The sequence below is a fragment of the Dasypus novemcinctus genome, chromosome 21, assembly GCF_030445035.2.
Source record: "Dasypus novemcinctus isolate mDasNov1 chromosome 21, mDasNov1.1.hap2, whole genome shotgun sequence".
NCBI lineage: Eukaryota > Metazoa > Chordata > Mammalia > Cingulata > Dasypodidae > Dasypus > Dasypus novemcinctus.
In genome coordinates, this window is record NC_080693.1 from 20,285,995 (window position 1) to 20,313,640 (window position 27,646).

The following is a 27,646-nucleotide window of genomic DNA, read 5'->3' on the forward strand; positions in this document are numbered from 1 at the left end:
CTGCTAGAGTCTCTGGCTCAGCTACCTGGAAAGGAGGCAAGATGAATGAATAAAGATATAAGAAAAATTAGGTGAACCCTAGAAAAGAAAAGAAACCACAAAAATCAGTAAATTCATGGACTGTGTCTTTGCATAATCACTTAAAAAGAAAGACTTCTAGTTGAGAACTACAAAGAGAAAGAGAGGTAGGGAATGCACAAATAAACCACATTAGGAATGAAAAAGGACTATAGCCCCAGGTTTGGAGAGATGTAAACATCTGGAAGACAATACTATATGTAATTTTAGGCTAATAATTTTGAAATTCAAGGTGATGATGAAATTTTTAGAAAAATGTAAATTTGTATAAGTTAACTTAAGAAGAACATTTGAATACATAAACAATCATGGACAAAACTGAGGACAAGGTATCAAAGAACTACTTTTAGAAAAAGTCGTTTTCTAAAAACTATGGGCCACTATGGTTTTATTAAGTGAAGTTTTCAAGGAAACAATCATTGTTATCATATATAACCTTTTCCAGAGCATAGAAGCATATGGAAAGGCAACCATGACTTATTTTAGAAGCATGTATAGCTTTGTTATTTAAACCCAAGAAATATAAAACTATCACAACAAAAGCATAGGCCAATATCATCTATGGATATTGTAGCAGAAGGGATTGCAATTGTGATGCACACAAGGAGTGCTGTGCCACGCAGGGGTACCCCTGCGTAGGGGAGTCCCAAATGCAAGGAGTGCGCCCCATAAAGAGAGTCACCCAGCGCGAAAGAAAGTGTAGCCTGCCCAAGAACGGTGCCAGACATACGGAGAGCTGACACAACAAGATGATGCAACAAAAAGAAACACAGATTCCCAGGGCTGCTGATAAGGATAGAAGTGGTCACTGAAGAACACACAGTGAATGGACACAGAGAGCAGACAACTGGGGAGGGGAGGAAGGGGACAGAAATAAATTTTTTAAAAATCTTAAAAAAAAAAATTCTATCCTAAACAAAAACTAATGCCAAATATAGAGGTGAATGATTAGAGAAACTCCTCTTTAAGACAGAAATGAAAGTACATATTGTCACTATAATGTAATGTAATATAATGTAGTATGGTACAATATAATACAATATTGCTTTTGAAGTACCAGCCAATACATCAATAATAATAATACTATATTATTACTACATAAAACATCAATCATTATATAGTTTCTAAATTATAAAATGTGGTATTATTTTTATACATGTCAAATTATACCACATATTATAGGTGCATTATATAACTTATAAGTATAATTTTGTAGATAAAATAAATTAATATGATAGATATTTTACATATTAGAAAATATATTTGCATAATTATTGTGCTATATAATTTATATAAAATTAATGTAATTGACAAATCTAAATATATAACATTTATAAATACAAATATATTAAAACAACAATTTTATATTATGAATATATTATACATAATTTAAAATATTAACTATATAATATATTAATAATATTTTGGTATTTGTTTTCAAGTACCAGTCAGAACATTAAAGCAGACAGGAGATAAATTGTTCATTTTTTTTGCAGATGATATGATTTTATACATGGAGAAGTAAAGATAAATTGAGAAACTTTTGGAACTAATGGGGAATTCTTATGTCCAGTTAACAAAATAAATGTGTGTAATAAACAGGTTTCCCAAATGTCAGTAATAACTAATTTTACTTAATATTTTTTGTTTTATAAAGAAAAAACCCAAAAACCTAAGGGAAAAGAAATATAGAAGACATCAATAATTGGAGAGGGATACTACCTCTGTGCATGGGAAGAATTTATGTTTTAAACCTATGACTTTATCATAAGTTAACTAAAAAATTATTGCAGTCTCACACAAAATTCTAACAGGGTTTACATTGGCATATGATAAACTGGTTCTTAATTTCACTAAGCACACATTTGTGAGAATAGCCAAGCCAAATTTGAAAAATAAAACCTATATAAAGAAACTTGTAAAGTCAGATATTAAAACACATTTTTAAAATATATCAATAATAATTGATTATTGGTATGGTCTGTTAAACCTTACACAATTTCACATGCACTAAGTATTTACATGCAAAAATAAAGTATATTAATATTAGAAGACAATATAGGTATATACCGCTATATTCTTGGGTGTGGAAGTGTTTTCAATACATAGACAAATTCAGAAAGAAGATATTAGTAGATTTAACTAAATAGAAATCCAAAACTGTTACACCATAAACAAAGTCAAAGGGCAAAGGACAAGCTGGTAAAAGGACTTTGCAATATTTGTGACAGACAGAGGATTATATGTTCTTTTCTATAAAAATAAATTTTAGAAAGCGATAAGGGGATAAAATGCCCAGCAAAAGATAAAATAAAATAAAATAAAATCCATGAACTGCCAATGAGCCATAATCACATTTTAAATATCTAATGCCACTATAATCCAAAGAAGACAAATTAAGATGAGATATTTTTCTGTATCATATAAAAATAAATCATAAATTTATAATACATAGAATGCAATTTTTGAGAAATGATAAAAGATGCTGTTTGGGTAGAATCGTGTCCCCTCAAAAGTGAACACCTGCTCAAGTCCTAACCCCTGGTGACCTTATTTGTAAATAGGATATTTGAAGATGCTATTAGTTAAGATGAGGCCAAACTAGGTCAGGCTGAGCCCTCATCCAATATGACTGGTTCCTTATAGGAAGGGAGAATTGGACATAGACAGAAAGAAGGCCATGTGACACTTGAGGCAGAGACTGAAGCCCAAGGATTGCCAGCAAGCCACCAGAAGGGAGGTGGGGCCAAGGAAGGAGTCTCCTTACTGATTTCAGACGACCAGCTCCAAAACTGTGTGACAATGGATTTCTGTTGCAAGCCGTCCAGCTTGTGGTCCTTTGTTATGGAAGCCCTAAGAAGCTAAGATAGGGGCTGAGGGAGATCCTTTCGCATTCTAGGTGTTGTTAGAGTGAAAAGGGAGAGCACACAATTGAATACTCTAGGCCAAGCTCAAAGGCACAGGATATGTAGGTGTGGAGGCAGGGAATGAAGAAGAGGGAAACCAACAAGGGAGAATTTAGCAGACATGGATGGATGAGTCCAACGCCTCTCCTGGAGGTCATATTTTCATATTTTCAGATTCCAAAAGCAATAATTGTGTACGCTCTGAGTGGTGGGATGAGGGCCAGGTTTTAGAATGTGGATAACACTTGATGATACACTTACAAGTGAACTTGTGTTTAATAAACTGTCCCTACACATGCTTTTGACAATGAATCAAAAAATTTAAATATATATATTACTATCAATAGGGAATGGATGTGGCTCAGGTGGTTGGGCAGTTGCCTCCTGTGTGGAAGGTCCTAGGTTCTCTCGGTGCTACATAGAGAAGACTAGCAGACAACAAGCAGACAGACAAGGAAGCTGTGTGTGTGGGGGTAAAAATAAATAAACCTTTAAAAAAATATTAGCAATAGGTTGTTCTCAGAGCGTTTGTACGCATAATTGAAAGAAACTAAAGTCTGCCTATAGAGATGTGAAGCTCCCCTTCCTTCTTCCACCAATGGTGTTTTTACATCCATAGTCTTCCCAGGTTCCCTGTTTGGGTCCATTTGGTCTCCATTGCTCAAAAAGTCTACAGAACGATTTTATACAAGTTATGAACAAGTTAAAGGTTGAGTGTTAGTACTTTTACCTTAGAGAGTACATGAGGGTTGTCAATGAGTTTTCATGTACATTGTAAAACCTGAACCTCATTCCCAACATCCTGGGCAGGATGGGAATTGGTATCTCCACTCCAGTGAGGTGGAAAAGCCCCAATGCCCAGTGGCCAGACAGACTGGGCTTATAATTCAGGTCTTTTGGGCTCTTTTCACCTCTTTTGAGAAAGGACCAGGGCTCTTTCCACCTCTTTCTAGAAGAGCAAGGCTAAAGGGGGCTGTAAATCCCAAGCAATGGGGTTGCAGGGACTTTACAGGGCAGATATTTTGAGGATTCCATCAGATCAGCTTCTCAACCTGCCTATCTAGTGCAAACGCGCCTGCGTCAAGCCAGTATGCAGGAGATTTCTTGGACAAGTGGGTGGGAGATACTTCCTGACCCCCAGGGACTCTAATTATGGGCAATGTCCTGGGGCAGCAAGAGAGACCTTCAGCCCCAGGACTCCTCAGCTCTAGTGAGCACCAGGGAAAGGCATGCCATTTCCTAACTACCTTTTACCTTTTATGGCCTCTTTCACAGCAGAATCCACAGGAATTATATTCTTCTCCACCAGCTCCAGTGGCCCTGGCCGTAGAGCAATTTTTTCATTCAGATCATCTGCAAGTCGGGCTCTTTTCAGCTTCATCTGAGCGGTTGGAATGGACCTCTCTGCAGTGGAGGCTGACGGGTTGAAATGAAAAGGATCAGTTAAGAATTCGGTCTCTTTTTTATTTTTCATTTTTGTGTTTTTGCTTGTGGTTACAAAACATTATGTCACACTGTGCTCTACCATCCTAATAATTTTTCAATGCAATCATCCTCATTTCACATGGATTAGCACCAGAGACGAGACACTTCCAAATAAAGGCAAATACAGAGTCAGGCACACAGAGAAGTTTAAAAAGCTTGCTTTGTGAGGATTTGTGGAAAAAAAGAGTGCAATTTGGTGATTCTCTAAGCAAGCAGGCCATGGGGCCAGTGTTACTTGTTCACCCTAAGCTACAGAGATTGGCAAAGGAAGGACATTTGGTCAATGTTGTACCTGGCACAGGGTGAACCCAGAGTAAATATTATCTATTTTTATAATTATTATTAGCAGTATGACATTTTAAAGATGTTAAGACTTGTGGCTGTACTGACAGTCAAATGCCCAGATCCATTGTAAAAGATTAAAAAATCCTTTGAAACAGTTATTTACAGAGGGAATTTTGACATTGAATTTTTCTAACAGACAGTTTCTCATCTGAGGTTTAGAAAGTTCAACCCCTAAGGCTGACCTCCTATTTCCTCTTTATTTCAGAGGAAGAACCTGGAGGAGAACTGAACCAAACTAGTTGTTGCTTTAGTGGAGAACTGTAAGTTAAGATCCTATCGACGTTTGCAGCGTCACTCTTAAGGTGAGATAACAGTTGCAGACGAGCCTGCCAGCCACACTCTTCTAGCATGACCCATCTACTCACTCAGACCTTGTGTCTGGCAGCTGATCTAGAAGTCCCCATATAGGAGGGGCCTAGCAATGTCTACCTGGCTGCAACAGGTCAGAGTCACCCAGAAGCTGCAGTTATAAAGTACTTTACATAGGATGGAGAAACCCTCAATATACCACAAGCCAAAGAATGGTGATACCTAAGCCTAAATCCTCTCCAAACCATCTCTTAGGTCTTTGCAAAGGGTTCTTACTGTTCCCCTGCCCCAGGGATCAATTTATTCCAATATAAGATTTTTTAAAAAAATCTTTTTCTCTCTTTTTTTTTAAGGAGGTACTGAGAACTGAACCCAGGACCTTGCACGTGGCGAGCAGGCGCTCAACCACTGAGCTATAGCCACTCCCCTCCAATACAAGATTAATCTTCAGAAAAACAGTCTTTTCTTCTGGCATTGCCCTCCCCTGCAAGATACCCTCTCCACTCCCCTGTGTCATTCTGGTTTTGTGGGCCAGCTGCAAACTGAGTCCATCCCATAGCTCTCCACCCCAACCTACCACTCCAGCCAGCCTGCCTTTGTCCTTCTGCCTCACTCTGCCCTGCACCTACTGAGTTCACCTCTGAACCTCTGCTTCCTCTGCCTGCCCATCCTGGAATGCTTCCTTCTCCCTCCCCACCCTCGTCACTCTACTCCTCCTTTTGGTCCCAGCATAAAGCCTTCCCAACTCCTTCTACTTGTGCTTCTCCGTTTTTTCTTGGACTGCCTCTAGCAGTTGTAAGCATTTGGCTTGTGGTCTCACTTCCTGAAATTAGACAAGGAACTCCTGAAAGGCAGCAGTCATTCTGGGCATAGCACATCCTCAGTGCTCCAGGCAGCTAATTTACAATTTCAGCCGGGGAGAAGGAGAGATTGGATGGGAACAATCAGAGACACAAAACTGCCCTGGGGGCTGCTGTGGTTTACAGTCTGATTATATAATTTTTAAAAATATATAAAATATATAGGAGGGTTGGAGGTACCAGGGATTGAACCCAGGACCTCATACAAGTGAAGTGTGTGCTCATCCTCCAAGCTACACATGCTTCCCACAGTCGGATATTTTAATTCAAGACCACTTTGAGATAAAAATAACATTTCTTACAGTTTTCTACTTATAGAATTACTACATACTCATTGTCATCAGTGTGGAAAATATTTTAAAAGTATACAGAAGAAAATGAAAGCATCAGGAAACTCACCACTTAGTGTTAACTCTTTGTAATTGAGTGTCTTTCTTTTTTAGTCATTTATATTTATTGTTAAGTGTATATGTCTTCTCAAAAGAACTTATAAATACAGTTTATATTTGTTTATATTTTTTCTTCCCAGAATTAGATTGTAAATATGGTTTTGTTTTCTGTTCTTTTCACTGAACATTATATTGTAAGTTTTTTCCCATGAAGTAATTATTTTTTGAAAGCCTTATTTATAACAGCTGCAAGGTATTCAATTGTATAGATAACCCATAGCTCTGTCAATCCCCTCTTCTTAGACACTGCACAGATTTCAATTTTTCACCATCCAGAATACTTCTACAACAAACATCCTTGCACATTAATCTCCTTATGTATCTTCCTTTGGATAAAATAATAGAAATTAAACTACTGGGTTAAAGGGTTGGCACGTTTTTAAGGAGCTTGATATATGCTGTCAAATTGCCCTTTAAAAGCATTGACCCAATTTGTACTTCCACCAGCAGTGTATGAGAATACACATTTTTCTCACACCCTTGACACACACTATTTCAATCTTTATTTGCCAGTCTGATAATTGAAAAGTCTGTATCTCATTTGAAATAGCGTTTCTTTGATTATTTGTGCAGCTGTGATTTTACGCTGACATGACAGCTGCTTCTAGATTCTTAGAAACCATCACAAAGGAGTAAACTTTTTGTCACCTTCCTTCTGAGATCCCCTCTTCCCTATTCCTAAGAGATTTGATACCTTGTACCTGCCTTAGCCAGGTCAAAGCCTCACATCCCACACTGTCCTCTCTCACTCTTCCTTAGCACATTAATGCTCCAAAGCATTTTGGAAACAGTCCTCACTTTACTAACACTTGGCCTATTCCAGAGTTGGAAGTAAATCAGAATAACCCAGAAGTGATGCAGATCAAAGAAACAACTTCACAACTTTCATGAGCTTTCAGGAGTTCTGTGCTTTTTAAAGCTAATGAAGGGAGCAGATGTGGCTCAAGCAGTTGGGCACCCATCTACGAAATGGGAGGTCCTGGCTTTGGTTCCTGGTGCCTCCTAAAGAAGAAAAGCAAGACAGCAAATTGACGTGACAGGCTGGCGCAATGAGCTGACGCAACGAGATGACCCAACGAGGAGACACAACGAGTGGTACAACAAGCAGGGAGTGGATGTGGCTTAAGAGATCGGGCACCGCCCTCCCACTCGGGAGGTCCCAGGTTTGGTTCCTGGTACCTCCTAAAAGAAGATGAGGAGACACAGAGAGCAGACAGTGAGCACAAACAATGGGGTAGGGGAAGAGGGGAGAAATAAATAAATCTTAAAAAAGAAAGCTAATGAAGAGTCTTGCAATGAAATCCACCCTCCAGAGCCACTGGTACTCAGTGCCTCTGAACATTCTGTTCCCTGCACCCACAGTGCCCTTCCACCTTTCTCTCCCTGACCTGGCCTTCAAGTCTTATCTCATTTCCTCACTCCTCCTCCATCCTGTCGGACACGGATGCCGCTCTTCTCTCCTCCTCCTCCGTGCACCCTCAACACCATGCTTTTCCCCTCTTTTAAATAGTGTAACACCTTTGGATGGACTGGAGATTCTAGGCCTCATTTCTGCTGCCTCTATTGTACTGTGAGAATCTTTCAAGGGCAGGAACTCGTGGCTTGTTCATCACTGTGTCCATGAGGTCTAGCATAGCGGCCAGCACCTAGCAGCCATCCACATGGTGCTTGTTCAAGGAATCAATGCTCTCTAGCTGACGGTCAAGTTAAGGACTGGCTGTCTTTGAAGAGGAGCTCTAAAGGTCAGGGGATTCCCATTCCAGCGAAGGCAATTCACAAAACAGGGCTATCAATCTCTCCTCCCTCATCTGGTTGTCAGAATATGGGAGCAATCTGGTGTTTGCCCATTTCACACTCCGAAACACAATTGTGGCATCCTAAAAAAGAGGTGGTGGGTTTCGCCACCATCAGTTCTCTCAGGTTGCCATTCCCTGACCACTGGGACGTGCAAAGCTGAATCAAGCATTTGCCTAATGAATATGTTAGCAGCTAGGAAGCCTTAATCCCATTCTAAAGTAGATATATTTATATATGTCTGGGATCCAGATTAATAACTGTCAAATTGTGCTGAGCAGTTCCTATGCACTAGGTATTCTGCCAAGCCATTTACAACACAATACCTCACATAATCGTCACAATTACCCTAAAAGGTTACCTCCATTTATATCTGATTATCATCTCTATGTTATATGTAAGGAAACTGAAGCTCAGAGATGTTATATAATTCGCCCAGGGCTCATAGTTAAATGAGATACAGCTGAGATTGGAACCCAAGTCTGACAGTCTCTTAACCATGATATCACCTCCCAATTTGATTGTCTACATGGCCTGGAATTTTCCTAGATGACTGCTACAAACTACTGCTTTGTAATGCCAGGGGAGACTCTTTAAAGAGGCTGAGCCACCATACGGAGACAAAGAACTCGAGAGCAACGCCCCACCATTCCAAGGGCAACTCCGGGTTTAGGTTTGAGTGCAGGCTTACCTTGGAGTATGTGCATATTAACCAAGTCGGCGCCTTCGGGTCTGTTTCTGACCTTGCGCTTCAGCTGGTCTTCAGTCTGTAAACACGGACATAGAATGGATTCGGCCACCAATCTCAGTAAATACACTGTGCACTTGAATCAGTTTGTTTTAACTTAAAAAAAAAAACCTCAAGTTCTTTCAAAGGGGAAAAGTAGTCTTTTTCATGACAACTGGAAAGTGCAAATATCCCTGGTCTCCCATACGTTGATGAGGGAATACTTACAAAAGGCTGTCCAGTAATTTGAGGATGGGAAAATAAGATGAGGAGGTTAAAAGCTTTGGGCCAGGTCAGGGCCACACACTGAAATGCTGCTAAAGGTCAGGCAGGCCACTGATCCATAACACTGTGAAGACACTTAGCTGCTTGTAGTAGAACCAGTTCTGTTCCATTGCCTTTTTTTTAGGAGGTACCCAGGAATGAACCCAGGACCTTGTACATGGGAAGCAGGCACTCAACCACTGAGCTATGTCTGCTCCCAATGAGAGTTGGTTTTCTCGTTTGTTTGCAGGGGTACAGGGGATTGAACTGGGGACCTCATATGTAGGAAGCAGGTGCTCAACCACTTGAGCTACATCTGCTCCCCTCCATTGCCTTTTAAAAGGGTGCTCAAATCAGCTAGAGTCAGCAATGAACCGTTGCCTAAATCTGCCTAGTAAAACATGACAACACATGCCTTCTCCCTTCATGCAGTTGACTCTGCCCTCAGGACATGCAAGAGCGTAAAGCATGTCAATTCAGACCCGGGGTGAGTCGCAAGGACGCTTGGAGATGGATCGTTTACTGCGTCTCATCACCTGGTTGTCGAGGGCGTGGTCTGCAGGGACCGTGCAGACTATGGCAAGGACAAAACCAGACCTCAGGTCGTTGATTTCTAGCTCTGGGTTTTTATCCCACTGTCTTAGGTCTCCCATTTGGCACCTGAGAAGGTTCTGGGGATCCCTCCAGATCTGATGAAAGGCAGTGTGCTGCTCTTTGTTATTCTCCAGGTGGTGGAGATCACAAGCACTCACAAGCAGCTCTGAAGCTTTCCAGAGCCCTGGTCCTCACCTCCACGCCCAGACTAGCTGCAAGGCTAAAATCTCAGGCAGAAAGTCCAGCAGAAAATCCCCTTCACTGTTTCTTCTCACTCAATAGAATGCTGAGGTTTACTCAAAAGCTTTCTTTCTTTTTCTTGGTTTTTAGGAAATTTTAAAAATACATTATTACAGAAGTTGTGAACTTAAAACTAGTCATGCACATGTGCAGAATTCCCATATAACAACCCTTCACCAACACACCACACAATGGTTTTTATATTATTGATAAATGCAGGTTGCAGAGATTTGTTACGAAGGGTCAGGATACACACCAACTTTTTCCCTCGAAGGCTAAAACACAAAGGGAAATAAACATAATTTATTGTAAAATCAAGTAGCTGCAAATAAACTGCACAGCCACAGACCCTGCCTTGCATTTGAACTGGACTTTTAAAAATCTGATTGTCACTAAAAGGATGGTAATGGAAGGTAAAGCAGCTCGCAAGCCAGTTTTGCTTCTCTTTATAAAGTCTTTTTGACCCCTAGTGTATCCTTGCAGTGATCCCTTACAAATCGGGAAAGTTGGGGACTTTTCAGAGCTAACGTAGTCCCATTTCAACAGTTTTCAATGACTAGAAGTAAGATCCCATCTGGAATGGGGCCAGGGGACCAGCAATTCCGTTGAGGGTATTGTAGAAATTCTACGTGCTTTAGGCAAAGTTGAGCATTCAGCGACTCACGCCCTGTAGTCTAAGTTCACGAAAGGCACTTTGCAAAAATTACCTTGTCAATATCCAGATTTTTCCTTTGCTCATGGAATTCAGTGGGACTTTTCAGCGCTGAAAAAGAAAACAGCGACGTGAGCAGAGCGTTGGCCAGGGGGTTGCTCAGCCTTGCCATAGCTGCCGGTGAGCTTGCTCAGCTGCGCGGTTCGGGAGTGATTGCCTTTATTAGGCCAACAAGCAATTAGAGAGGGAAGGCCCAGAGGCCGTCAGCTTCCCTGAAGCCAAGGGATTCAGAAGGAGGCAGAATTTAAGTCTGAAAGAGGAGGAGCAGCAGAGACAGAATATGCGACAGGGAAGAGATGTGGTGGAGGCAGGGCATTCCAAGTTGCTAAGGAGAGATGGGGACCCATGGAAAACTGGAGACGAAGCAATGCTCCATTCGAGGTAGAGGAGTAGACTCTAGCCACCAGTACACCCTTTGACCTTGCTGTGCCCTTGAGTGCAAAGGCCTGGGGAAATGGCTGTGTTTTGGGGGGACAGGGGTGGGGAGGAGTGGGGTGCCAGTTTGTAGGAAGGGATTTGTACTTTGGATATTTGGCCAATTGGAGAGGAACTTGCAACCACTGGTGCTCAGGGAACACCGTGGAATTCAGACATCGAGGGCAGGAAGGACACTGTGAAGGCAATGAAATACAGACTCGTACCCCCTAGAGAATGGGGAAACTGAGGTCCTCAGAAATCAATTGACTTGCCCAGGGTCATACAGCTAGTGCTAATAGCTAGATCCTTCAGCACCTCTAATCTCTTTAAAGATGTGATATCCAAAACATCTAACACACTAGCACTGGCCAGTCCCGGCATCCAGCATCCGTGACAGGGGCAGATGCCAGCCTCTGCTCTTCCTACTGCACGGGTCCTCACACCCATCCCACCTCCTCATGGTCACGCTGCAAGCTCTTGCAAACAATTTTTTTTTAGGATGTACCGGAGATTGAATCCAGGATCTCATACGTGGGAAGCAGGGGTTCAATCACTGAGCTACATCTGCTCCCCTTTGCAAGCTCTTTTGACTTAGCAAAAAAGTAGAACAGCGTTCAATGAAATCCTACATTTTTATTTCTGGTTTTCCTGATTCCCTTGGAACAATCTCCTCCAGCAGCCACAAACAATCACTTTTCATTGTAAGTGATGGGGCAGAGCAGAGGTGACAGAATTGCAATTATATTTTCTGGACTCTACGTCTGGAAAAGTTGCTGAATCACATGACTCACAGCACTAATATTTCTCCGACAGACGCCCACTCTTACACTGCAGGCAATGAAGTGCTCTCCCAAAACTTGGCCACCATCAGAATTAGGTTCCTGTCCAGATTGATACTTGGGGTCATGTGTGTGTGTGTTTGAGTACATGTGTGTGTATGCGTGCCCCGGTGTGTTTATGGGAGAGGAAGAGCCTCATTTGGTCCTTACGACCGTACTAGATTGGAGCAGTTTCCAAAAGGTTTTGCTGCACTTCAAGCAAACTCAGTTGCGGTGCTGGTGGCTGGTAGGTCGTATTATCTGCTCTCTAGGAGGCTGCTGGGAATGTTAAAACATGCTTCTATAGATTTCCCTATGTCACCCCAACATTAGCACCAATGACTAAAGGAAGATGCAGAATATTCCCAGTTGGCTGGCTTGTGCCAAGAGTGGTTTATAAGCACTCTTCCCTTCACCTTAACCAGAGATTAAGAGACTTCCTTTCTTCATAGGAAAAAAAAAAGCATTTGATTATGTTGTCACTGATCAAACACCAGCTTCTTTTTGTTTGCTGCTCTTTGCTCTTAAAAATGGATTTCTATGCAAGACCTGACTCTTGAAATGACCCTTTCTTCTTTTCTGCCCACTCAGGGCATCCAGGAAATCATCTGGAGAAAGGGGCAGTTCACAGTTTTGCTCATGCATCTTCTTTGTTCTTTCTCTAGTCATCATCCTCAGGAAAGGGGCTTGCCCTTGCCTGAATTTGGTCATGGTTGCATTTATATTGAGGGCATTCTGGAAAGCAACTCCCCATTGCCAGGTAACCAGATCCTGGAAAGTCTACTTGAAGTCCAGTAAGCCCTTGTGAATCTTCTTCCATCTACACTAGTAGATCGTCATCTCTGACCTATGGCCCGCTGCCCCTTAAAGTAGGTGTGGCTTAATTGCGATGACACTCCAGAAAAGGAACTGAGTTTCCTCTGGCCTTGCTAAATGGTTAAAAAGAATAACACCCTTTTCTCAAGGAGCTTTCCCTAAGGGAACAATGTGCATGGTTCTTGAGAGATCTCTTAACATGTTAAACCCAGTTGGTATTTGCTGGACTTGGGATTCTGGGGACATTCATCTGGTTCTCTTGACCCCCTGAGACTCTCCAATTCTTATTAGTAGAGCTTGTTAATTGTTGTAAGAAACTCTGCATTTCCTATAATTTAGCATTGCAGAGCCATAACTCATCCCTTCTTGGGATTAACGATGCCCCTGTGAAATGATTCATAGAGTCCACTTCTCTGATGGGAGGAGCACAAAGGTCTCTTGGAGCCTCCTTCTGCAGGGTGGGTGGGGGAAGCTATGTTGATTTAGCAAGGACCTTGGAAGGAAGCCATGGAGGTTCACACATTGCATCGTACCACACACTCTTCAGGCTTCTGGGGGATTATGTGGGGACCCTGGTTTAACGTCAACCCTGAGCAGATGCCTGCCTTTTTCTGCGACTCTAGAGAATGTGGGTTTTAGCAATCTCCCCCCAAGGGCCAGCGCAAACCATGATGCCATCCCCCAGCCCCGTTGGTTTTTTGGAAAATGCATCAAGGACATTTTGCTGGCAGCCCTGGGATTATCGAATGGCGAAATTTTGTATTTAAGGACACTGACATTTAAGCTGGAAAAGGAATTTGGTTTTCTAAATTAAAAAAAAAATTGGGGTGATTGCATATTAAAATGTGGTTGTAAATTCTGTCAGCCACCCATCTAAGCCTCTGCTCCAGAGGAAGACAAATCGCTTCTCACAGGGGAACTCGAGTTCTCGCCTCAGTTTAGTTGGGGCTGTTTCTATTTCTGTCGCTACAGCGTGGGCTAATTTGGGTCAGCGGTGTGTGTAAACATCTGCTTACTTAGAGCCCAGAGAAAGATCTGGAGATAAGAACAGACCTCCTGCTGCGCCCTGCTCTCAACTCCACCCACACGCCTCTGACCCTCTGACGGGATCCCGGAGAAGGGAGACGTGAGGCAGGGGGGCCACCAGGAAGTCATTTGAGGGGAAGTGGCTCCCCGCTGCAAGCTGACTCCTCACACGGGGATCCCCCACTGCCTGGCAGGGCAGGGTTCGGCGCTCAGAGGGAACCCAGCACGTGTGGTGGCTAAGGATAAAGACTAAGTGGCAGACTAAAGAGCTGGAGACCTGGTGCAGCAGCCAGAGCTGTTGTACCTCCTGGACCAGCATCTTCAGCATCACTTGGGAACTTGTTAGAAATGCAAATGCTTGGGTCCCACCCCAGATCTACTGACCCAGAAATTCAGGGGAGGGACACACCAGTCTGTGTTTCAACCTGTCTCCAGGGGATTCTGATGCAGGTCAAAGTGAGAGAATGACTGACAGCTCTGGAGCTGTCTCTTGGGTCCTTGGGAATCTAGGAACTCAAAAAAGCAGTAAATGGATTTCCAGGACTGATTTTCAGCATTTCAGAAAGCTGAAAAAAAGGGGTGTATTTGCAGAGAAAAGTTGTGTAGGCTAATGAGACTGTCACCTTTTATTCTGCTGCCTAGAATCACAGCAACTTGGGCTTAGTAACAGTTGTTCTGGTCAAAAGCACTGGGATGATAAATGTGTATGCCAGTAATTCATTAAAAACAGATGTATGGATTAATAATTACTGAATGTTTGTAGGGTCTTTGGGTAGAGGGGCAGTAAAACTATTTCAAACACAAGATCTATGGCAGTGATGAGTATTATTAAAGAAGTCCTGCATGGCAAAATTTAGGAACCATCAAATTTCTGTCCTTGTTTGCCATTTATTTTTGGCATAACCTTGAGCAAGTCTGATAGTATTCCTGTTCTCCCCGTTTCCCTTCAATAAAATGGGATTCATAATACTTGCTTTCTCTTTGTCTCACTTTTAAAGACAAATCAGATCATGAGTATTTTTCTTCTAATCAATGTCTAAATGACAATGCTTTGGGAATTCTACCCTCTCTTTAGGTTACTAATAAATTGCTATTCATTGCCCAAATGTTAGTCTTAAAAATCTGAAAACAGTATACTTTCCCAAAGTAGCTTTATGACATTTAAGAGCTGAGTTGCACACTTGGAGAATTTGGTGCAACATATGTGGCTCCTTGGGAATTAGAAGGATACAGAGACAAATTCAAAGTTTGCCTATAATTGTTGGTTTTCTAGTGTCTAAGGAAAGGGAACTGGAAAATTGAAAGAAAGAGAGGGAAAAAAGGAAGTTAGGGTTGTTGACCAAAAGAGCTTGCCGTGACAATCCAGGGCAACTTTCCCTATCTCTGCTTTTCAGATGTTAGAAAGAGGGGGAGAGGCAGACAGATCAATCTCCTTGTGCCGTGTTCTGCTCAAACAGCCAACAGTGGGTGGCAGGGTGCTGTAGGGAAAAGCCAAGTCAAATTAATGCACTGAGAAAAGGAAGAAAGACTTTGTCCAGTCAACTTCTCAAAACTATCATGAAGCTGCATGTTTTGTGGGTGCAGGGATTGCCCCGGTCATTCTTCTTGCTACTCAGGAGAAGTGTCACAGAACTCGGGGATTTACCAGGGCTTTGCAGTAAGTATGTGGTTGCTGTGGCTTGGATTAGTCTGCAAAACAAATAAAGGCAGCACCATTCATAGACAGCTCATTGTACCTTTAAATTCATTTACATCGACCGGATCATGGAACCAAGCTGCCCAGACAATTCATTCTGAACTACAGGGAGACTCTCTCTGAGACACTGCAGATATGTGACAGCGTCTCCTGGTCCCAGTCCTCTAAAATCCATTTTCGTTCTATAATCTCGTCTCTTGTATTCCAGGAGAATAAGCAACACGTTACCTCTTTTCTCCCTCCTCTGGGTTTAACATCATTTGTCCCCCTTTAAGAGCTGGGGGAGAGGGAGGGATAAAGCCGCTTCTTCCCATCAATCCTCCCAACTCCACGGAATGGCCCAACATGCTTAATGGGGACAAGAATGTCCAATAATGTCGTTGGGGGGTGATTTGGGGTCCTTTCTAGATTGTAAGCCCTTTGAAACAGAAATTGTTTCTGACTCCTCTGTGTGTGGTCCACAGAGTCTCCCTTATGGCAGATGGTTAATGAATATTTACTGAGTTGCTCCACGATCATTTTATTGAATCTCCTCCCCATAGATGATCATCCTCCTACAACTAAAGTCTTTGGAAGTGGTTGGAATCATTGGTGTCACTTAAGATTCTACCCAGGAGAGTGATGCCCAAGAAAAACGAACTGTAGGGGAGAACATTTGCCTGAGAAATGATGACCAGCCTCAAGTCCTTGGAGGTGTACAAGGGGACAGGCTGGCTCTGCCCGAAGGCACGAGGAAGTGGAGAAGCTTGAGCTTCTTACAGGCTTGAGCCTGAAAAGGAGGGAGAGTGAAATCGTGCCTCCTGAGTCCTAGGAGGTGGGGGTAAGACTCCACAGAGAAGGCAACTAGAAATCTCCATTTTGGGATTCAGAGGTGGGATTGTGGAGGATGTCCAAATGACAAATTCTTAAAGTCACATTTAAGTTAACTTCAAGAGGAGCTTTCACTAAGATTTCAGGACTCTTTTGAAAATGTGGATTCCATAACTGATAACATAAACGTGAACCAATTCTAGGGTCTGGCTTGGGCACGTGCTCCTGCCCCAATAACCCTTTCCGCCCGTTGGAAGCTGTTCTTGGGGTTCCACATTGACCTCGTAACTCTGTCTTTCCTGATTGAAAGTCAAGGGACGGCGCCTTTAAATTCATTCAGAGCATCTGCAGGGAAAAACGCTAAGCCCATAATGCACACAAATAAAAGCAAAGTAAATTCTCAAGAGAATTGATTAAAGGAATTATAAAATAGAATGTGCTGCTAGTTGCTGTGGACCTTCTGTTACTCAGGACAACCACAAAGTCTTCAGGAGGCATATGCAAGAGGAGTTCCACTAGTCACCTGAAAATTTTCCGTGATTCAGTTCATTGGAATCAGGGCAGGGTGGAAGTGGGTATGTGCATGTGTGTGGGGAGGAACTCATCGCATCATTTAATCATTGCTTTGGTGTGCAATGAAGTGAAATCTGCTATACAGCTAAATCAGTGGAATTTTTTAATCCCAAATTGGTCATGGTATAGCACAAATTGTGATGTAGAACCCAGAGCCATTTCATTAAAAATATTTGGTTTATCCTTGCCATGTTCACAGGTTTCATTTTAATTTATTTTAACTGAATTTCTGCAGCATAAAATAGCTTATGATAGCAACTTCAGTAAGTACTTTTAAAGTCCAGGGATTACTTTTGAACATCTGAGAAAAGAGGCCTAGCCAGGGATCAGAGGCCTGGTTCTGCCATATCAGGGAAGGGGGCTGCATTTTTGCAATGGACAAGCTCTGGAGATTTAATTTGATGTAAAACTAACAAAATTCAAGAGTAATTCTGCCAACAGATGGCAGGTGTTCCTGTTGAGCAGCTGAAAACTACTGCTACATGAAAATAACATGAAGACAATTTACAATTCACTTGGCCAACAGTTAGGAATTTAGGCAATTTATGACAAGTTTTTAAAATTTGGAAGATAATTATAACTATTGCAGATCTGATGGGTGAATTGGGATTCTATTAATACTTCTATTTTGCATGCAATTAAATTCTCATGATCTAAATTTGCAGAGGATGGGACAACATTGGACTTAGGCCTCCTCAGCTTCAGTGTCACAAACAGTAAAGATACTGGGGATTGGACTAGGTCAGGGGTTTTCAAACTCTATTCCAAAGAGAACTGGACCCTCTATGGGGGATACTTGGGGGGCTTCTGTGATGAATGGAAGGAAGCTGGGCAGGTAGGGCAGAGCGCCCCAGTGCTGTTTCAGCCACTCAGCGCTTTTACGAGATCTTACACATACTTGGGGATGATATAAATTTTCTTTAGCGGTGAAAACATATTGAAAACCATACTGATCAATCAGTATTGATCTCTAATGACTATTAACTTTTCTTCCTCCCTCCTTTCTTTTCTCTCCTTTCTTCTTTACTTCCTACTTTTAGAATTCAAGTAAAGAATGAATAAAAGCTCTCTTGTAGAACATGGTGTGTTCCACCGTAAACTATACTTATGTGCCTTCTTATCACCTGCTCCCTTGAAGAGTGGAATCTCTCTGGAGAACATCTTACTCACTGTTTCTGTTGTCCCCACAGGGCGGGGCTCAGTTCCCTGCACCTAGACTGGTTTATAAGAAAATTTTGTTGAATTAATGAATTGAAGAGACCCTGAAACTTTTGCCTCCTCTTTCTTTCTCCCTGTCATTTGCATTTACACAAGCACCCTTGGGTGCCTGAGTAAACACATGCTGTTATGCACTGGATTTGGATTGCATGTTTAATCTTGGATTGGGCTGGAGAGGCTAAACATCTCTTTTCCCCATCTCTCAGCCAGAGAAGAGATTCCTCCTGTATCCAGTTCTCTGAAAAGAGCAGGGCCAAAGAGATACTGTATAGGATGGGCCTAGGGTGTGTGCCTTGCCATGGATTTGACACTTTTCACAGCAGAATCTATGTCCTTGGAAAGCCTGGCTGAGAGGTGGTGGCTGAAGACTAGGGACAACCTGACTCTTAATTAACCTTTATCATTTTGCTGATTTAAAAAAAAAATCAGTTCATTATTTTTAGGAGTTTTTTCCCCCAGAAATAACTTAATGATAGAATGGACTTTGCATGCGTAATTTCTGTGGAGTGGTATTTCTTTAATATGTACACTATTTAATTCTGAAAACCCTGGAGAACAAAACGTATGTGCAATGGGCCCTAATACACAGATGGACATTTGATTCACATAGTTTACATCAGAGGTGTTAGTTTAAAATGTATCAAAGGTTAATTCTTATTTTTATTGGGTGTATTTACTGATTTCCAGTGATTTAATCCCATAAACCTCAAAGAAAGCTTGTTATCATTGAAATGCCAGCTGCAAGATGCAGACCAAGAATATTAATAAGCACATGGGTCCAACTTTAAATCAGTCTTGGAGACCCTGGGCTGACTTGAAGATCCTGAGTCTATCTACTCCATTTGCCTTTCCAGAATTAAGGAGAAAAGGATTGACAGTCAGATAACAGATTGTTTTCATAGCACTGACATATTTAAGGTCACGTGGTGCTAGATTGGGTCTGCTGGGAGGACGTTCATAGATCTGTATTTGCCTACAAAACACTCTTTGTGAACCATTCTTCTAGATAATGGTTAAACAAATTAGATTCTACACATTAGCAATAGGTTTTAGAAAATGACTAATCTGGTCATTTTTGAGTGAAATCATATTTACCTAACCTTTCTGTTCTTTAGTACCTCCATAGTAGGGCAAAATATGAGAATGCAGGCCACATATAAACTTGCCCTTCCCTATCTCTTCATATTTGCATATATTGCTCCAATAGCCTTTAAATTGCAGGGTGAGTTGTTTGATTTTTCCTCAGCAAACCTCTAAAAGGATTGTTCCACTATAATGTCACCTACAGTTGACCATTTGTAGAGTTCAGACATTAACAAAGAGATACTTTTGAATTACAAAAGAAAAGGCCTGAAAATTCTTGTTCTGCTCTAGATCTGAAGCACAGACCATACTTAAGATTTTTAGATCATGGATCATGGGGCTCTAAATGCACTAATTTCAAGACAACTTATCAAGTGCACACTTCCACTTATTGCCTACTAAACTCTGAAGCAATAGTCACCACAATGTGATGCAGGGCCTGGGTTTCTGCAAGTGCCATTATGGATCTTGATTTTAAATTTTCTTGGGGAGGAAGTTAAAAGGTATCACCTAAAAAGGAGCTGAAACTCCAACTTCATTCATCTAGCAAATTTCCACATCTCTTTAGATAACCATGAATTGGTAGGAGATTTCAAATCTATCCTTTAAAAGATGAAAATCCTTCCTCTTTAACCCAGATTATGGTCAGAAGTTCAATATTATACTAATTATGCTAGAATGGCATTGCTACTCAATGTTCCAGAAAGGAAGCACTTGATGATATTCAATTAATGTTGGACTGGGGTATACCAAACATGTCTGAAACCTGGGAGGTGAGAAAAGGATTATGTGGCTGATGCTTTTAGAAAGGATAATGATTATATCCAACTTTATAAGTAGGATGAGGAAGGGTGGTGAAACCCATAGTGAATAGTATTTAACTTAAAACCAAACCCAACATTGGAATTTTAGGCCCAAACCCCATCATTGGAGGGAAGCCCTCTGAAGGAGAGTAGAAATTGGGGCAAAGTATCTAAGGTTTCTGCTAACACAGATTCTATGAGGATCTTGGGAAACCAATATGGTGCGTTAGTCTACATGACTTCTGAGGTGCTTTCCAGTTCCCAAATCACATGTTCCTACTGCAACACGCTGGTAAATAAGAGGCACAGGTACTCACGTGGTATTATGCCTTGGTTAGCCAGTTGTTCCTGGGTCCTTCTCTGTTGAAGCCGTAACTGTAAAACTTAGAAAAGGAAGTGTTAATTTGTGAGATGGGCCTATTTAACCCTTGTATTTGTTATGATTATAATCATTTATATTTTCATTATGTTTTCATCTCCCTTCTCATTTTATTCCTAGATCCGTTCTGAAAGTTATTGCAAAGTGGATGTTATTTCTGTTTTAGACGTGGAGAAAGAAGGGTCAGAGAAGCTGAGAGTTGGCAGGAATTTGCAGCAAATTGGTAAGTAGCTAGGATTAGAACATCTGATTCCTTTTTTGAAGTGAATGTTCATTTCACGACTCCATGCTCCCTCTCTCTCCAAAACACCATTTGGGAGATGAATATCATCAAATATTGCTTGGGTGGCAACCTGAGATTTTGAAAGAGGAGAGAGAATTTTAAAAAGCATAGGTTTTAGAGTCCAACCTGGGTCCAAATCTTGTCTCAACCACTTTAGTAGATGTCTAACTCTGGGCAAGTTGCTTAACTTCTCTGACCCGCAGTTTCCTCATATGTGAATGGGAACAATGCCTACTCTGCACTGTTGCTATAAAGTTTGATAAAAAAAGTGTGTAATTTGCTTAGTAGAGTGCAAGAGGTCATCAGTAAATAATGGCATAATGAAAGAATCAGGAATCCACCTTGGAATTCAAAGAAGGGGATATTGGAGTTATGCTTTGCTTAGAAAAATTACAATATAATTTTTATAGACTTTACATTATAAAATTTTGTTAGTATATGTAGCACAAATAAATTATGTATCACATATATATAGCAAAAAAATATATAAAATTATGAATGCAGTATTTGCAATTTTCTCCTTCCCCTCATCCCCACCCCAAACACATTCTATCTTTGGACATTCAGCTCTGCCCCATTTTCTTGAGGTGGGGGTGGTGGCAGTTGGGTTTGCCATCTTGGTTCCTGGGTTTAAGTTACACAGGACAATTGTAAAAAGAGAAGATATTTTCATGGAGCAGGATTGGTTTAATTAGCACACAACAAAAAGGGAGGGCAAGAACTCCTTTTATAAAGAAGAAATTAGAGGGAAGGGGAAAAAACAAGAAAAATATGCGGGATGAATTTCAAGTATATTTAGTATTTCAGTGTGAGGCCTCAGAAAAAGCAGTTTTAAGATACACTGAAAGTTAGAGAAATGGAGAAAAACAGTTTAAAAAGGGGTTGCTATGGGTTTTGAATTGGATCCTTTACAGCTTTCTTTGGGAGAGATAAAAAATGTTTGAATTGTTTTTAATTAATTTTGGTTACCAGGCTGTGCTTCATTAAATAAACCTCATGAGCCTCCATTTTAAGATGACTACAAAGAGAACTGAATTTTTTGTGGAAATCTAAAAATGATATGAAAGTTTTGCTGTTTAAGCCCCCTTCAGCCCAACACACCCACTAATAAAAATTATAATCTCTGGACAAAATATGAAAAGTACCTGAGTATTCTAAAGAGTTAACAAAATCAGGCAGATTGTAGAGTCTAAACTTGGAGAGGTCACTTGCATTGGGGTCAGTTTCCCATTTTGAGATCTTTGCTTTAAGGGTGGTGCATAGAAATGGACTGGAAGACCACAGGCAACTAAAACTCCAATAGAAAAGCTGTACATCTTTCTGGCAAGATGGAAAAGGTACTGAGACAATGATGTCTGGGTGCCAGAGAGTGAAAGGATAATCATGGAGTGGAGAGAGCTGGATAAGGGGATTCCCTATCTCTTTGTATGAATTCCCACAACTCTTAGATTGATCCTTGAATAACATTTCCATGGGAGAAACTCGAAGCAGCACAGCAAATGCTTAAAGAATTGAACTGATATTTGAACCTTTCTACACATAAGCAAAAGAGAAATTTTGAACCTACCCAGGTTGTCTGCTAAAACAAACAAACAAACAACAGCATTAGCATTCTCTAAAGGATTATATAGAACTGAGAGTCTACATTACATTAGATTCCAAATGTCTTGTACACACAAAAAAATTACACTACACATAAAGAACCAGGAAAATGTGACCCATTCTAAATGAGAAAGATAATAAGCAGATACAAATTTTGAGATGACCCAAATGTGTGAATGATCAAAGGCTTTAAAGTAATTTTCAACTATGTTTAATGATGCCAATGAAAACATGCTTGAAATAAATACAAATATAGGATATCTCTGTAGACATACAGAAAAAACATAAAAGAAACCAAATGGAAATATTAAGTCTTAAGAATAGAACACATGAAATAAAAATTTATATTAAAAAGGTTATCAAAGGAAAGGTCAGTAAGCTTGAAGACAGATCAATAGAAATTATCCAAGTTGAACAAGAGAGAGTAGAAAGATAAAAAAAATGAAGTCTCAGAGATCTATGGGACAAAATAGAAAAGTCTAACAAAAAATAGAGTACCAGAAGGAGAGCAAAAAGAGAAATAATGGCCAAAAATGACCCAAATTTGGTGAAAGACATAAATGTAAAGACTCAAAAAGTACAGCAAATCCCAAACAATATAAATTCATGAAGACTGCACATAACTTTTATAACATAAAAACCATATATATACTCAATAGCTGAAAATGGAAATGAAGGATAAAGAGCAAATCCTGAAAAGAGCTAGGAAAAACTGCACATTATGTATATAAGGGGAAACATTGATTTGAATGACCATGGACTTCTCGTGAGAAACTATGGAAGCCAGAAGACAAACAAAAAATCCAAAAAAACTGTCAACCAGAATTCAATATATATAGAAATTATATTCTTCAGGGATGAAGGTGAAATAAAGATATTTCCAGTAAAGTGAAAATAAGAGAATTTGTTTCCAGCCAACTTCACTACAGGAAATGCTAAAGGAAATTCTTCAGGTTGAGAGTAATGATACCAGAGGGAAATCTGGATATTCAGGAAAGAATAAAAAGTATCAGAAATGGTGAACATCTAGGTCAATATAAAATACTTTCCTTTTCCTCTTAAAATTTAAAAAATACACATGACCATTTAGAGAAAAATTATGACATTGTCTTGTGATGTTTTAAGAGCAGGTAATCCAGGTGACATCTATAATATAAAGGATGAAATAAAGGGGGAGAAGAGTTGATAAAGGGCCTTTACTATTGCGAGACATCTACACTTTACATGCAGTGGTATAATATTAACTATAGATAGACTGTGTATTATTAATGATGTATATTGTAATCCTTAAAACAGCTATTAGAAACTTCAAAGAAGTATATCTAAAAGGCCAACATTAAATTGGAATGCAAATGCTAAAAATAATCAAATAATCCAAAAGATGGTAGGAAAGCAGGAATATAGGGGCAAAAACTGGAAGGGACAAACAGAACACAAATAAAATGGTTGATCCAAATCCAATCACATCAATAATTAAATTACATTTAATAATCTGAATAATTAAAAGGCAGTGATTATCAGAATGAATTAAAAAGAAAGCAATATCCAATTACCACAGTCTATAAGAGACATACTTTAAATCTAAAGACTCAGATTGACTGACAGTAAATAGATGGAAAAAAGATATACCATGCAAACAGTAAGCACAGGAAATCTGGAGTGGCTATGTTAACATCAGATAACATAGGTCATTACCAGACACAGAGAGGAACATTTCCTAATTATAAGAGTCAATTTATAAAAAAGGTATAGCGGGAAGCGGACTTGGCCCAGTGGTTAGGCCGCCCGCCTACCACATGGGAGGTCATCCACCTACCACATGGGAGGTCCGCTGTTCAAACCCCGGGTCTCCCTGACCCGTGTGGAGCTGGCCCATGCACAGTGCTGATGTGTGCAAGGAGTGCGGTGCCACGCAGGGGTGTCCCCCGCGTAGGGGAGCCCCACGCGCAAAGGAGTGCGCCCCGTAAAGAGAGCCGCCCAGCGCGAAAGAAAATGCAGCCTGCCTAAGAATGGCGCCGCCCACGAGGAAAGCTGACACAATAAGATGATGCCACAAAAAGAAACACAGATTCCTGTGCTGCTGACAACAAAAGAAGTGGACAAAAGAAGACACAGCAAATAGACACAGAGAACAACAACCGGGGCGGGGGGGAAATAAATAAATAAAATTAAAAAATAAAATAAAATAAAAATAACAAAAGTATAGCAATTTTAAGTGGTTATGCTATTCCTAATAAGAGCTTCAAAACATGTGAAACAAAAATGACAGAGTGAAAGAGATAAATATACTATTTAAAAATCATAGTTATATCAAATGATAGAACTAGTACCAACATTTGACAGAACTAAACAAAATCTCACTAATGACATAAAGGATTTAAACAACACTATCAAACATCTGGATTTAAGTGATAATTATAGAGCATTACAACCAACAACTGCAGATAAACATTCTTTTCAAGTGCATATGGTACATTCGACAAGTTATGCTGGGCTATACTATAACTCTTGATACATTTTAAAAGATTGACTTCATATAGAGAATATTCTGTGATTACACTGGAATTAATTAGACATAAAAAGAACATGCTATTTAGGAAAATATTTGGCAATACACTTCTGAATATCTCATCAGTTGAAGGAATCACAAGAGAAACTATTTTGATCTGAATGATAATGAAAAAATATATTAAAATTTATGAGATACAACTAATGCAGGGCTTAGAGAGAAATGTAGAATTTTTAATACTTATATTAGAAAATGAAAAAGGTTTAAGATCAGTGATCTAAGATTCCACCTTAAGAAGCTAAAAATGAAATACACCCAAAAAAAGTAAAAGAAAGAAAATAACAAAGATAAGAAGAGAAATCCTCAAAATAGAAAGCAGACAAGGAGTAAAAAAAGATTTTTTTAAGCCAAAAGATGTTTCATCTAAAAGATCAATAAAACTGACAACCCCCTAGCTAGACCGATCAAGAAAAAAATAGAGAAAATAGAAATAACCAATATCAGTAATTAAACCAGGGTTATAACAATGGGTCCTTAATGTTAAAGTGTAATAGGAGTGACTTCCAGCTGACCAAGATGTCAGTGTAAGGTATTTCAGGGTGCCATTCTCTCACAGAATGTTTGAACAGCTAGCAAATCTTACTCAGAACTCTGATAAACAGTGCCCTGGGCAAGTGCTAAATAAAAAAAAAATGCAGCTTTAAACATTGGTAGGAGGGAAGTGATGTGGGTCAAGAGATTGAGCTCCCACCTACCACATGGGAGGTCCCAGATTTGGTTCCTGGTGCCTCCTGAAGAAGATGAGCAAGATAATGAGCTGGCACAGGGAAACGGACTTTGGCCCAGTGGTTAGGGCGTCCGTCTACCACATGGGAGGTCCGCGGTTCAAGCCCCGGGCCTCCTTGACCCGTGTGGAGCTGGCCCATGCGCAGTGCTGATGCGCGCAAGGAGTGCAGTGCCACACAGGGGTGTCCCCTGCGTAGGGGAGCCCCATGCGCAAGGAGTGCACCCATAAGGAGAGCCGCCCAGCGCGAAGGAGGGAGCAGCCTGCCGAGGAATGGTGCCACCCACACTTCCCGTGCCACTGACGACAACAGAAGCGGACAAAGAAACAAGACGCAGCAAAAAGACACAGAAAACAGACAACCAGGGGAGGGGAGGGGAATTAAATAAATAAAAATAAATCTAAAATAAAAAAAAAGATAATGAGCTGGCACAATGGGCAAGTGCAGTGAGCTGATGCAACAAGATGATGCAACAAAGAGACACAAAGAAGAAAGACAATGAGAGACACAACAAAGGTACACAAACCAGGGATGAGAGACACAAACAAGGGAGCTGAGGAGGATCAAGTGATGGAACACCTCTCTCTCACATAGGAGGACCCAAGTTTGATTCCCAGTGCCTCCTAAAGAGAAAATGAGCAGACAAGAGAACATACAACAAATGGACACAGAGAGCAGATAGTGAGCACAAACAATGGGGTGGGGTGGGGATAAATAAATAAAATAAATCTTTAAAAAAATTGGTAGGAGAAAATCATGGTTTTCTTGATGGTTCTTCCCTTATCCCTCCCTGCCACAGTGTAGGTTACTAGCCTTGTTCCAGAATGAGAAAATTAATCCCTATGCACATACTGCAGTGCCTATATATCAGTGCCAATCTACCAGGTGGCAGCCTGAAAGAAAAAACTGGGAAACGAAATTTGCACTGTAGGTAGATGCAGCTTGCCAAATGGCTAAAGCAAGGTAGAAAAAAATTAAATCAAAGTGACCTGGGGCAAAGGATTTTCTGCTTTAATATTATAAAAGTGCCTGAGAGGGGGAGAAGGTCTATCATCAGGAATAGAGGGGGCATTGGAATTCCTGTAAAAGGGAAAAGTCCTAAGGCCATAAGCAAGACACAGGCTCAGAAAAGACAGAAAGGACTCTGCATTTCACCTTTGCCTCAGCCTGGCCTTGATAAGGGGGCTAAATCCTGAAGGAGAGCACTAGCTAATGCAGAGCAAATTTGCAAAGACTGTCAAAGATATTTTTGCATTTTTATTGTTGTTGTTAGCTCCTATGGCAAAAAATCTCTCTCATATCACTAACTGGATACAAACTTAAGGAACAGGCAAATCAGGGTACTAAATCCCACAGTTAACATTTTAAAATATTAAAATGTACATCATGCAACAGAAGATTACAAGACAAAGAAAGTGGAAATGATAGCCCACCCAAAGGAACAAGACAAAAATCCAGAAACCATCAGTGAAGAACAGACTTTGGACATTCAGGACAAACACTTAAAAAAAATGCTCAATATACTCAAGGAAATAAAGGAAAGAAAACAGAGAGAAAGAAATGAAGGATATCAGGAAAACAATGATTGAACAATATGATTATTTCCATAAAGAGGTAAAAATTATGAAAAGGAACTAAAGAGAAGTAGTGGGGTTGAAAAATTCCCTAGAGGGTTTCAACACTAGATAGGGGTTGGCAGATGAAAGAATCAGTGAACTTGAAGACAAGGCAATTGAAATGATTCAGTCTGAGGAGCAGAAAGAAAAAAGAAAGAAAAAAGTGAAAAGAGCTTAAGAGACCTGTGAAACATCAAGTGTACCGATATATGCACTATAGGTGACCCAGAAGGAAAACAAAGAGAGAAAGGAAAGAATATTCAGAGAAATAATGGCAGAAAACTTCCCAAATTTAATGAAAGACAATATGCACATTCAAAAAGCCCAATGAACCCCAAACAGGATAAACTCAAAGAGAACCATGCCAAGATACATAGTGGACAAACTGTCAAATGCCAGTGCCAAGGAGAGAGATCTAAAAACTATACGAGAAAAGCAACATTTTAGAT

The 27,646-nt window shown here is 40.4% G+C and overlaps 1 protein-coding gene across 4 annotated transcripts in view; it reads right to left on the minus strand.

The window, feature by feature from the left end:
- Nucleotides 1-27,646, minus strand: part of MYOCD (myocardin) — a 112,754-nt gene that overhangs the window by 42,369 nt on the left and 42,739 nt on the right. For 3 of the 4 annotated variants that reach the window (XM_058283461.2, XM_058283459.2, XM_058283460.2), the window contains exons 2-5: nucleotides 20,341-20,406; nucleotides 10,759-10,814; nucleotides 8,918-8,993; nucleotides 4,239-4,400 (exon numbers count right to left, since the gene is read on the minus strand). In XM_058283461.2, the coding sequence (XP_058139444.1) occupies nucleotides 4,239-4,400; nucleotides 8,918-8,993; nucleotides 10,759-10,814; nucleotides 20,341-20,406 (360 nt within the window). Of the gene's footprint in view, nucleotides 1-4,238; nucleotides 4,401-8,917; nucleotides 8,994-10,758; nucleotides 10,815-15,485; nucleotides 15,530-20,340; nucleotides 20,407-27,646 lie in introns of all 4 variants that reach the window. The other variant, XM_058283462.2, reaches the window with a different exon arrangement.